Source organism: Telopea speciosissima, chromosome 2 (assembly GCF_018873765.1).
Source record: "Telopea speciosissima isolate NSW1024214 ecotype Mountain lineage chromosome 2, Tspe_v1, whole genome shotgun sequence".
Taxonomy (NCBI): Eukaryota; Viridiplantae; Streptophyta; class Magnoliopsida; order Proteales; family Proteaceae; genus Telopea; species Telopea speciosissima.
Genome location: NC_057917.1, coordinates 56117235 through 56128750, shown reverse-complemented (window position 1 = coordinate 56128750; position 11516 = coordinate 56117235). Strand labels below are relative to the sequence as shown.

The 11516-nt window shown below is 38.7% G+C and overlaps 1 protein-coding gene and 3 non-coding genes across 4 annotated transcripts; 3 read left to right on the top strand and 1 right to left on the bottom strand.

Moving 5' to 3' along the window:
* Positions 1-5539: 5539 nt before the first annotated feature.
* LOC122653335 lies at positions 5540-5640 on the top strand. Its single transcript, XR_006331768.1, has one exon. It is a non-coding gene; the product is annotated as a small nucleolar RNA snoR113 (small nucleolar RNA).
* Positions 5641-5948: 308 nt separating this feature from the next.
* On the top strand, positions 5949-6049 carry LOC122653336. The gene has a single exon (XR_006331769.1). It is a non-coding gene; the product is annotated as a small nucleolar RNA snoR113 (small nucleolar RNA).
* Positions 6050-6350: 301 nt separating this feature from the next.
* Positions 6351-6451, top strand: LOC122653334. Its single transcript, XR_006331767.1, has one exon. It is a non-coding gene; the product is annotated as a small nucleolar RNA snoR113 (small nucleolar RNA).
* A 2579-nt stretch (positions 6452-9030) lies between these two features.
* LOC122650897 (probable transcription factor At3g04930) lies at positions 9031-10125 on the bottom strand. The gene has a single exon (XM_043844262.1). It carries the CDS (start codon positions 10123-10125, stop codon positions 9064-9066), a length of 1062 nt encoding a protein of 353 aa, XP_043700197.1. The 3' UTR covers positions 9031-9063.
* Positions 10126-11516: the final 1391 nt, after the last annotated feature.

The window sequence follows — 11516 nt, the reverse complement described above, 5'->3', positions numbered from 1 at the left end:
GATTGGAATCGGACAGGATCGGCGAGTCTAGAAATCCAGAACACATCTATTGGATTGACCAAAATATGCTATTGATCCGCATGGACCACAATTGCGATTGACCTAAGTTGATCCGACTCCTATCTTTTAAACCATGTACTCATATGTGAAGGTACGAAGTAAAGCATTGAAAAAAATAAGATCATCAAAAGGGTATTGGACCACAACAATGTTGGGGTTGTGTTACATCTGGTGTGTCATTTTGGTCTATATTGAACTGGATTTGGCTCTTCTTGAATCAGGGCAACCCTTTTGAACTATAATGGATTATATGGGTGTATTGGGTTATCTCCTAGGGCTTTCTAAGAAGGGTGATAAATATTCGTAGTAAAGTAATATTAGAAAACGAGAGTTAAACTCATCTCTTATGGCTAAGTTATTGAAATCAAACCACACTAGATCGTAGGAGAGCCTTCTACTATTGGGATTTGATAGTTTCTGCACTGTTGCATATAAGATTGTGGCAAAACTGTTAGCTTCCAAATTTTGAAATGTCCTCTTGGATATCATTTCCCCTTTTCAATCTGTCTTCATAAAAGATAAGATGGACAGATTCACAGAATATGGTGGATTTTCAACCTTGGCTGTGGGAACTGTTTGAAATTATCTTTTCAACATTTTGAATCAGCATGTTAGTAAGGTAAATCGTAGAACTACATCCCTCCTCCACATCTTAGCAAATCATTCCCGTAAATGTTATACCTCAGGAGAGGTTTTAGATCAACTACCTTCTTTGTACTACTAATTTTAAAATAATCCTTCTCATTAAAAAAAAAAAAATTCTCATAAAATAAATAAATAAATGAGAATGTAAGATAGAAGTTCTACAGCTCATGACTTACCGCTTAAAGCTAGAATCGATAAGATTAGGTTAAGTATTACAGACGATGTTTGTAATTTTCTTTCAGCTTAAATTATATATTTTGTTTCTCATGGAAAAAAAATACTGAGGTTCAATTGCCCATGCGATGCTCCAACCAATGCTTAACCAAGGCAAACTTAATGTCATTCAAGCCATCTTAACATTCACCCAAAATGATTTTACAATAATTGACGGGACATGACTTGTGCAAAAGCCACAACACTATGATGAGGCTTGCTCGACTTAGCCCTATAGTAAACAAGTATCTAGTTCGAGAAAATAAGATTGCAATGAAGTTGTTGGTAGCCACAAACTGATCATGAACTAGTATTTGTGGTTGAGTGGTATCAACGAAGACATTCTCCTTAAGGTTTGAAATGCCCCTTATATTAGTGCAATCAGGGTTCTTTATGTTTTACCTCCAAGATAAATCAACAATCGAACCTTGGTTTTATGCATAAATACTTCGATTATAAAGGAGAGCAATGCTAGGCTCATTAGTAGGTTTAGAAAAAAATGATTTTAATGCCGTTGGAAAACCAGAAACAGTGAGATTGTCTCCACTCAAAAAATCTTAGAGAAATAGGCAATACCCCCTCTCTATATATAGGAGAGGAAGAGACAACACTAAGGGGTATCTCCAAGAGACATGCCCTAACATCATGTTTTTTTTCAAAATACTTGTTTGTTGGTCATTCAAACCAATCGTCCAATAGTCATACCTATTGGTGTCTTATTAGGAAACGATATAATCCTCTAAATATTTTGAATCTTTAATTTAAAAATAAATAAAAAATCCAACAAACCTACATTGATGCTTCACTGTTTGCCCAAACAATCTCTCGTTGTCGTAGCCCATCATCAATGCCACTTCAATTCAAAGCTATCATCGAGCCACTCGTCATGCTTTGCACAAGGTGCCATTATAACCTAATTCAAACAACATAACGCAGATCTATGACACATTCACCCTTGTCAACCATCATTGTCGCACAATGCATGCTAGTAACTGACATTAACATGGACTTATCCTAGGCACGTTGAACCTAAACGATGCCTAAGATAGTCACACCCACACACATGACATGAGATAGCCCACTTGCTCAAGCCTGTATGCCACTAACGGATAATTGGTGGTAATAGCATCTGCAGTCCCGAACCTTTGCCTCCCGAACTAAAGCATTCTAAGGAACATGGTCCCTGTCAGTAATAAAATCTACATGGGAATTGTTCACTTCGACTTTGAGTGCTCACCCATGGGATCTACCCCATGAAATACTTATGATATTGATTCATGAGTTGGTAGGCCAACACCACATAAACCATTATGCCAATAGGTTAGTACCATGGTAGGATCTTTATCCTTTGCGATTCTTTGTCTGGTATAATTCATGCAATTTTTCTTATAGGAGATAAAAATTACCACCCTACTCTTACCTGAACACATTGTTTAGGTGGGATCCACCCCCTCTTATTTGAGGCACTAAGGAATGGATCGTTATCCTTTGCTGTTTGCTATCCGAACAGCACCTATTATCACCTCACATGGGGGCGAAATGACGACTTAATCTCCCTGCCCGAAGGAAGTTAAGTCGTCATTTTGCCCCATGTAAAGGGACAACACTGTGCTGTTCTGACAGCACACAGCAGAGGATAAAAATTCCTACGGAACTGTACCGGCAGGGAATGAGATATGTTTCTTACCATGGCATGGTCGATTAGTACCCTGTGATTCACATCCCGAAAAGCTGTCATTTCCGCGGGAAAAGGAAGCGGGAGATTGTCCCCGAAAACTCTAGTCAGTTTAAATTCTGAAGGGGGCGAAGAGAGAACTTCGTAGCGTAGGAGTATGGGTAGTCTGGTAATTCGATGAAAATAACATTTTAAATGGATGGGCTCTGCTTTTAGTCTCCAATACCCAAGTTCTTTCTGTTGAGTTATTAGGGTTTTAGGGAGCTACAGATGGCGGGGCAAGCTTATGACTACAGATTTCTTATGATAAGGGATGCGCTCGCTGCCATCGATCAGAAAACAAATCTGATAGGAGTTGTGGTTGAGTTTAGTGTTCCTAGGTGATCTAAGGGAACTGGTAATTTTTCTTTTCCACTTCTCAGAATTTAATTTTATGGAATTTAAGTGCGTAAATCTTTTCAGTGAGTAGTTATCTCTAGATTATATCTGTTGCAGCTGTTGGAAATTGGAATCCTGTTAACAGAAAGTGCTTTTCCTTTAGCTGGATATTCAAGTGACTGTAATCTTTTACAGGCTTCTAAGTTTCTTGCTTCGTAGTTGAGAAAATATACGATGGCATATTGTCTAACCATTTGATGCAATGAGTATCTCAATTTTTCTCACTAGTGATAAGACAGAATGGCTGGACTTACAACTCGTGTTGATTCAATCCATTTGATGTTTGGATGAGGTGAGTCATCATATGATGTTTGCTGTTCAAATCAAGATCAATCGAACTCTATGACCAGATGTGGTCTAGCGACTTGCTTTTGGATTTTGCAGATTTTATCTGCACTTGTTCTTGATAGGGAAAATTGCCTAGATCTACTAGATAAGAAATGACAAAACTAGTAGGATTGACTTTGTTTTACACCTACTTTTCTTGTAAACCTACTTCAAGTGCATTTGTGGTGGCTTGATTTCAAAGATTTTCAGAGTATGGTATTATGTTTCTCAAAACTTGGATAAACTTTATAGGTAATAGAAAGGGAGTACCCAGTGTATGAGGCTCCTGTCACTGCGGGGTTTGGGGAGGGTCATAATGCATGCAGCCTTACCCCCGCTTTGCGGAGAGGCTGTAATGGAGCAACCTTACTGTTGCATCAAGGTCCACCCTCAAACTTTATAGGTAATATGCATCTATAATTTGAATTGTTTTTTCCCTCTCTCTAAAGTGAAGCAAGGAGATACATTTTGGACAGTTGGTGTTACCACTATTTGTATATTTGTCTCCCATTACTTGCTTAAGGTAACGCAATTCTAATGTGAAAATTTTAGATGTTATGCATCTTATGCCTCTTCTTCGGTGAGGATTACCTTAGAATCCTTGTTCAAGAGTGTGAAGCTACATCATTTTTGTATCACTACGTACAATCTCTTTTCAACCCATGATGACCATCAGAAGGATTGATATGATGTGGTTTTCCTGCTCATAAGCACACTCTCAAGATTAATAAGGGCATAACTAGTGCACAAGGTTTCTGCCACTGCAGGGTTAAAGAAATTTATTAAGGGGTTTTGGATGCATGTGTTAGATGTTTATTTCTTTCTCTCTTTTTTTTTTGTTTTTGGGGTGGTGGTGTTTGTGCTGATGTCTAACAGTATGACAGACTGTAGGCTTATCACGGTAGGCTGTTTTGTAAAGGCCTTGACTATTTACAATTTGATTATAGAAACCACTATTTGACAAATATATTTCTTGTCTATCTGGCTAATGCTTGGTCTGTGAAATGTTCTGCTTTATATTTGCACTTTTGCTTTGGAAGTATGGGAAGTGGATTTGAAGGATTTAACAGTGGGTGGATAGGTCAATGTATCAGCTTTATTGGAATGGGGGGAAGACAACCTTGCACTTGCAAAAGTATGAAACTTGGGAAATCAACTCCTGGCACTGTTTCTTTGGAGCATATTGAAGGAAAGGAATGACCAGATGTTTGAAGGAACTGCTGAACCCAGCATACATAGTTGCTCAGACTCCTATATGTGAGGAATTCCGTGATCTTACTGCTGCTTCTATTCTTAGGCAATGCTGTATCTTTGATGTACCTCCTCCATGCCTTTTTATGTTTTTTATATTTATTAACAAAGTCTTTTGATTTATAGTGGAGGACGCTCTTTTAATTATTAAAACTCTGATTTACAAAAAAGAAATGAAAAATTGACCTGTTGGGAAAATGCAATGCCATGCACTAGAAAGAAACATAAAAGGTTGACTTGTCTAGGCTTTGTTATGAATATCAATCAGGAAATTGGAACTCAAATGTAGTATGACTAGAAATAAGCATCACTGACATTAACATCTTTTAAATATTGTACCAGGAGGGGGAGAGTTAGTGTTAAGTTGAGAGTAGAAGTCTATGTTAAGCAAGGTTCTAAATCTCGGTTTCAAGGCCGGTTTCGACCAGCCAGGAAGCCTAGATTTCCCAAGTTTCGACTGAAACCAGGTACTTTTTGAGCGAAACTCAACATGTCATGTGCAATCAAAACTGGTCAAAACTAGGCCGGTCAAAACTGGATTGGTCGAAACTTGGTATTTTTTGCTTGAAACTGGTCAAAACTACCTTTGCTTCTTCTTCTCCTTCCCTCTTGTAGGTACTGAAGACAGCTTCTTGTATTGCTATAACATCTACTTGAATTCTTTTTAATTTCTTGACACTTAGAAGATCTACTAGTAACTGAAACTATCGTTCCATAGTTTGAAACTTTTTCTGACTTACTGGAAAGATTGAGAGATGTTTTTCTATTCACATAGTCAACTCAGCTAAGTCTCATCACCAACTACTAGGGGTCAGGTTTATGAAGCCCGTTGCACAAGTCTACCCTGGGTTGCCATTGCTAAAGCCCCTGCACTTCTTTACTTTTAAGTTTACTTCAGACCCATTTGGTGCACTGTGATAACATTTTCACTGGCAATGATGACAAAAAGGCCGGGCTTACAGCTGCTTTGGATTTCATCCAATTGGTAGTAGAATGATGAGACCTATTATTGAAGGTGCTTGCTGAGCCAGTTAAAGTTATTTAAAAATTAAAACCAGGAACAAAATAGTTACCCTTTGAATTTTCATATATCATTTATTTTGTTACACTATTATAGATATAGGTGCAGTATTACGTTTCATGTCTGTGCCCTTTTTCACTCTTCATCTTCTTAACAATTTCACTTTCGATCTTCACTTTAGTAATGGTGGTTAGTCTCATTGTCAATATTCTATATGTTGCACCAGTCTACCCTGGGTCGCCATTGCTAATGCCCCTGCACTTATTTACTTTTATGTTTATTTCATACCCATTTGGTGCACTGTGATAACATTCTCACTGGCAATGACGACAAAAAGGCCGGGCTTACAGCTGCTTTGGATTTCATCCAATTGGTAGTAGAATGATGAGACCTATTATTGAAGGTGCTTGCTGAGCCAGTTAAGGTTATTTAAAAATTAAAACCGGGAACAAAATAGTTACCCTGCGAATTTTCATATATCATTTATATTGTTACACTATTATAGATATAGGTGCAGTATTAAGTTTCATGTCTGTGCCCTTTTTCACTCTTCATCTTCTTAACAATTTCACTTTCGATCTTCACTTTAGTAATGGTGGTTAGTCTCATTGCCTATATGGTGCACCAGTCTGCCCTGGGTTGCCATTGCTAAAGCCCCTGCACTTAATTACTTTTATGTTTACTTCATACCCATTTGGTGCACTGTGATAACATTCTCACTGGCAATGATGACAAAAAGGCCGGGCTTACAGCTGCTTTGGATTTCATCCAATTGGTAGTAGAATGATGAGACCTATTATTGAAGGTGCTTTCTGAGCCAGTTAAGGTTATTTAAAAATTAAAACCGGGAACAAAATAGTTACCCTTTGAAGTTTCATATATCATTTATATTGTTACACTATAGATATAGGTGCAGTATTAAGTTTCATGTCTCTACCCTTTTTCACTCCTCATCTTCTTAACAATTTCACTTTCGATCTTCACTTTAGTAATGGTGGTTAGTCTCATTGTCTATATGTTGGTCCCTGTTCCATTCTTGACCTCTCTTTCTTAAATTAATTTTAGCTTCTAATAATTTTCTTTCCTTGCTAAATTAAATACCCTTAATTAGAAAGGGTATATTGGAAAAGATGTCCTGTAGCAAAGGCATGTAAACAAGAGGGTTCATTAACTTGAATGAGCCGCAAGAAACTGGGCATGAACAAACATGTTAATAAAACTGACATGGAAAAGATGCACTGTGGTTATGCTCAAACCTAATCTCTTCCAAACCTCATGTATTTAATATTTTATAACTAATTTAATCAGTTAATCTCATTTGGTTGCATGTTGAGTCCATAAATATTTTTTTCAATATAATTTTTAATGTGCTTTAACTAGTTAAAGTTGGAGAATTTGGAAGTTTTAACTTTAGTGTCTCTGAAGTCAAGTTTAAAGATGAGAAGAGTGCGGAAAAGAAAAAGAGCAATCATTTGTAGATTAATATCCTTTGGACTGGATTATCTTGTTGAAATATAAGGATTATTAATATAATTTTAATCATAAAGTATTAACTAATAAGGATCGTTAAGTTTTTATTGAGACACTGGGGTCTCTTTCTGCTTGGGTAAACCATTAAAGTGGTGTTCCATGAAAAATCTTTTTAGTATGAATAATCATTTGGCTTGGGCAATCAAATTTTCTAACCCATTATCCCTGTTAGGCTTGAGGTGGATCCTTGACCTTCTCTGGGGGAGGGGTGTTTTTGCTTTTAAATCATCATGGTTAGGCATTTCCCTGTCATCTATAGTCTGCCCTCATTCTTACTTATCTGTTTTTTATTTTGATAAATTTATTATGATTCCATGATGATGGACAAAACCAGCTTTGCCCTACTCAGTTTTGTTCATACATTACAGGTTACATCCATATTCAAGTGTGTTGTTCGCATGCTAGAAATACATCCCTGGAGAGTTGAGGATCTCCGTAGTCCTCAGGGTATATATGATAAAAGAGACACATGAGTAAGTAGGCGCTACAAAATATGTGGCACCGGGCTAGTTGGTTAACTAATCTGAAGTTCAGTACCTGAATCTGTTTTTTGGAATGGATTCTTATGTATTTGGAATGTATCCAGATAACACTTTTGTATGTAAAGAATATGAATATAGCCTCTGTTTACAAATGCATATACCCACTCCCATCTTTCTGCGGTGCAGCAACCGAAACTGGTTCATCCCATTCCACACCAAAATGGAGGTACCTGGGGGTAAGAATAGTTACACCAAACTCTATGTTTCCTGAATCTTAAAAATAAGATTCAGATGCAGATGATGACTTCAATCACTTAAGCTGGCAGATTGAAACTGTAAATTTGATCTGTTAACCTCTTACTGATTTTTGTTTTCTCCTAGCAGAGGATGCACTGTTTTCTCTAGGTAGAAGACCTTGAGATGTTCCCAGTCAACAGTTGCCTATTGCAGCCCCTTCACATTGGTAGACAGTACTACTGGTACCTAATTACCCAGCCAATCGATATTCTTGATCTCTGTTAGTAGGTTATGAATCCAATTTTTGGTATCTAAAATTTGTGTAATTGGGTCCATTACTGTGCATCCAGAATATATACTAGTACATAAAAGGTTAGATAAGGTTAAAACAATTGAAGTGACAGGACCCACGGGATGTCATTCTTTCAAAGGATCAGAAGCTACTGCTGAATAGGTTCCACCTTAGAGATTCCTTGATCCAAAAAATTATTTTGATATTTTTATTTTAATTTATTTATTTCTTCTCTTTGTGGTGCTTAGAACTCTGGATCCCCTGAAAGGGCCGTACCCAGTGCACAAGGATCTGGGAGAGGTAGATGGTAGGCAGCCTTAATCCTTTCACACACAGGTTGATTCTCAGGACTTGAACCCGCGCCACTGCGCTGGATCCTCTGAACTTAAACTTTGTAGGACGAATGGCCATTGAGTTATACCATGTCCAATCTGTACTCTGTTACCTTGGGTTTTATTTCGATCTGATTATGATCCGGATCGACTGGAATCCTGGCTCTGCAATTCATGTTAGGTTTTGATAATTAGGGTGTGGGTCCAGGCAGATCTAGCCCCTTCAAATCCATTTTCAAAATCCACCCAATTAAATTGCTTTAGATTTGTTTTGGGGGTCAAAATTCTGGACCCATTATGTACTCCAAGCTTCGGGGAATTGGATCCAGGTGTCTCTCCTGTTGATCATGATCTGGTAAGGACAAATTGGATTTGCTGAAGGCCCCCCTTTTTTTTTTTGATAATAAGCTAAAGCCCTCGACATCATTGCAATGAAAAAGCTAGCTTTCTGGAAAATCATCTGGAAGACAAACACAAAAGATAACTACAGTCCAAACATATTTATGGGAGAAGGAGAAGAAAACAAATAGAAGAAAAACTTGATGTTTTATATATTCGATTTACAGTTGTTGAGGTGCTCTCATCGTATTGGCATTCTCAAGAACCAACCTCAAGCGACGAGCCAACACATCCAGCTCCACTGCCCGTTGCTCTCGCCACCTCTTCTCAAAATCTACTGCTTTTACCTGTTTCGACGAACCAGCTGTGGTAGAAGTAGACTTCTGGTCAGGATAAAGCAGCCCCTGGCGAATCAGTTTCATTCTCAACTCTTTGAGGGATCTATCGAACACATCAATAATGGTCTTGGCTGCGAATCGTCCGAGCCCACCACCGCCACTGCCACTGAAACCATCAAAATCATCGCCTATCGGTAAACATTGTTCCTGTTCACTGCAGAGATGGGACTCTAAATTCAATTCGGTGTCTTCCTCGACAAAATTAGCGTCATTGATATTGGCGCAGCTTGGGTCTTGAACCGCTGGAACAGGAGGGGGAGAAAGACATGCAGAAGGATTAGGAGAGAAGCTAACCCTAACCCTAACCTCGGAGGACTTCCGCTTATTAGACTGAAAGGGAGTCGAAGAGGCATATGAAGGATGCCAGAGCTGCTTCGAAAGATCGAAGAGCGCACTATCGTGCGGACTGAGAAGCGAAGGATTGAGCCCACGTGAAATTCGGGTGGAGATGACACGAAACTTCTTACGGAGGCGGCGAAGCTTCTCGGAGAGCTGGGACTTGGTGTAAGGCTGAGGCATGGTCTGTGAGAAACGATCGTAGAAAAGAGAAAGATCTCGTGGGAAGAGAAAACTCTCGGCGGAGCAATCGAGGAGGCCTTGGAGGAATCGAATTTCGTCTGATTCTGGCCATATGCGATGGTATTTGAAGGGAGGGGGCTTGAGATCGTCTCCCGCTGCGTCTTCGAGGTCTTCGCCGTCGATGATGTTATCGTCTTCATCGTGTGCGGTTTCAAGTTTGGGGATCCGGTTCGGAACCGGAGATGATCGGGATGGAGTGTCAGGTGTTTTGCGTTTGATAGGGAGCTTGCGAGCTGCGGTCTTAATGGAAAGGTGTGGGGTTTGTGATTGTGGAGGGATAGGGCTTGGGGTTGGGGTGGAGGCCATGGATGGCTTCGCCTTTGGAGAAAGGGAATGGGGTTTCATCAAGGGGTTGAACAGTTGAAGCACGAACCGACGAACGAACCCTCCTCTCTCTCTCGCTCTGTCTCTCTCTGGAACGTCTGGATCTGAGTTCGAGATGGGACACAGTTTTGTTAGGCATGAAGGTGGGTTTGGTTTTGTTCAAGGGCAGTTGCCAATTGTTACGTCACTAGGAGATCAGCGAGGACTATAATGGATGTCCTCGTTAGGTTAAAACCGATGGATTGGAACCATATCTGCTGTCTTGAAATTCTACAGCTGGGATTGCCGCCGGTTTCTGGTATGTATCAAATGCCCCCAATCAGACCCGAAGGGGTCAGCTCAGTTGGCAAAAGACTAACTCCTCAAATAAGAGGTCATGAGTTCAAATCACCTTGGGGCGTATCTCCATCCCCTAATCCCCCCCCCCCCCCTTTTATTATGCAAGCTCTTAATCCAAAAAATGCCCCCAATCAAAAGATTCTAATGTTGCTGTCTTGAAATGCGGGTGTATCCCCATCCCCTAATCTCCTTTATTATACAAGCTCATAATCCAAAAAATGCCCCCAATCAAAAGATTCTAATCTTGCTATTTTGAAATGCGGGTCTGTCCATAAGAAAAAATCAACGAAAAAAAAAAGGTAAAAAGAATGTTGGTTAGTCATGTGGTTCCTATGCTTAAAGGCCCTAAACATAGAACCATGCAAATTTATCGTCATACCCCTATGAAAAAGCCAAAAAAACCCAACTATTGTTAATTTCAAAAGGACAAAAAGGTTGTTCCTTGGACTGTAGAGCTTGCACGTGCTCATAAGGCAATGTGATACTTTTGCATGTTATTTTTGTGTGTTTCTATGTTAAAGGTAGGAGTGGCGTTGTAGGTGAGGTTTTTTTTCCTTTCAAAAATAATAATAGGAAAAAAGAATGTTAACTGGTTGTGGTTACTATGATTAGACATGGGATACATATGGTGTGTTTAATAGTCAAGAAATGAAAAGAAAAAAAAAAAAAGAATAGTATAAAAAACCCTGATTACACACTGATTGATTTGTCTCGCGTCTCAAATTTTGGATTTTTTCTTTTCTTTTTTATCTATTTCTTGCCAACTTAAAACGTAGTCTTTTTTTTTTTTTTTTGATAATAACAAAAAATATAGTCTTAGTGAACTAACAAGTCCCATTTAGTCAAATGCTCTTGCATGTGTTTTTATTGGTCATGTGCTGGTGTAGATGTTACATAACTAAACAACAATCTCTTGTCTATTATAATATTCTTTTTTTTTTTGGTAATCGCTATATTTATATGATTTTTTTGGGTCAAAATTGTGTTGTTTAATAAAGACGAGGTTTATGCATTTCTATATGTGTAGGGCATTC

What these genes read in the sequence shown, in the direction of transcription:
- LOC122650897 (XM_043844262.1), bottom strand. Translation starts at nt 10,125, where the DNA reads ATGGCCTCCACCCCAACCCCAAGCCCTATCCCTCCACAATCACAAACC.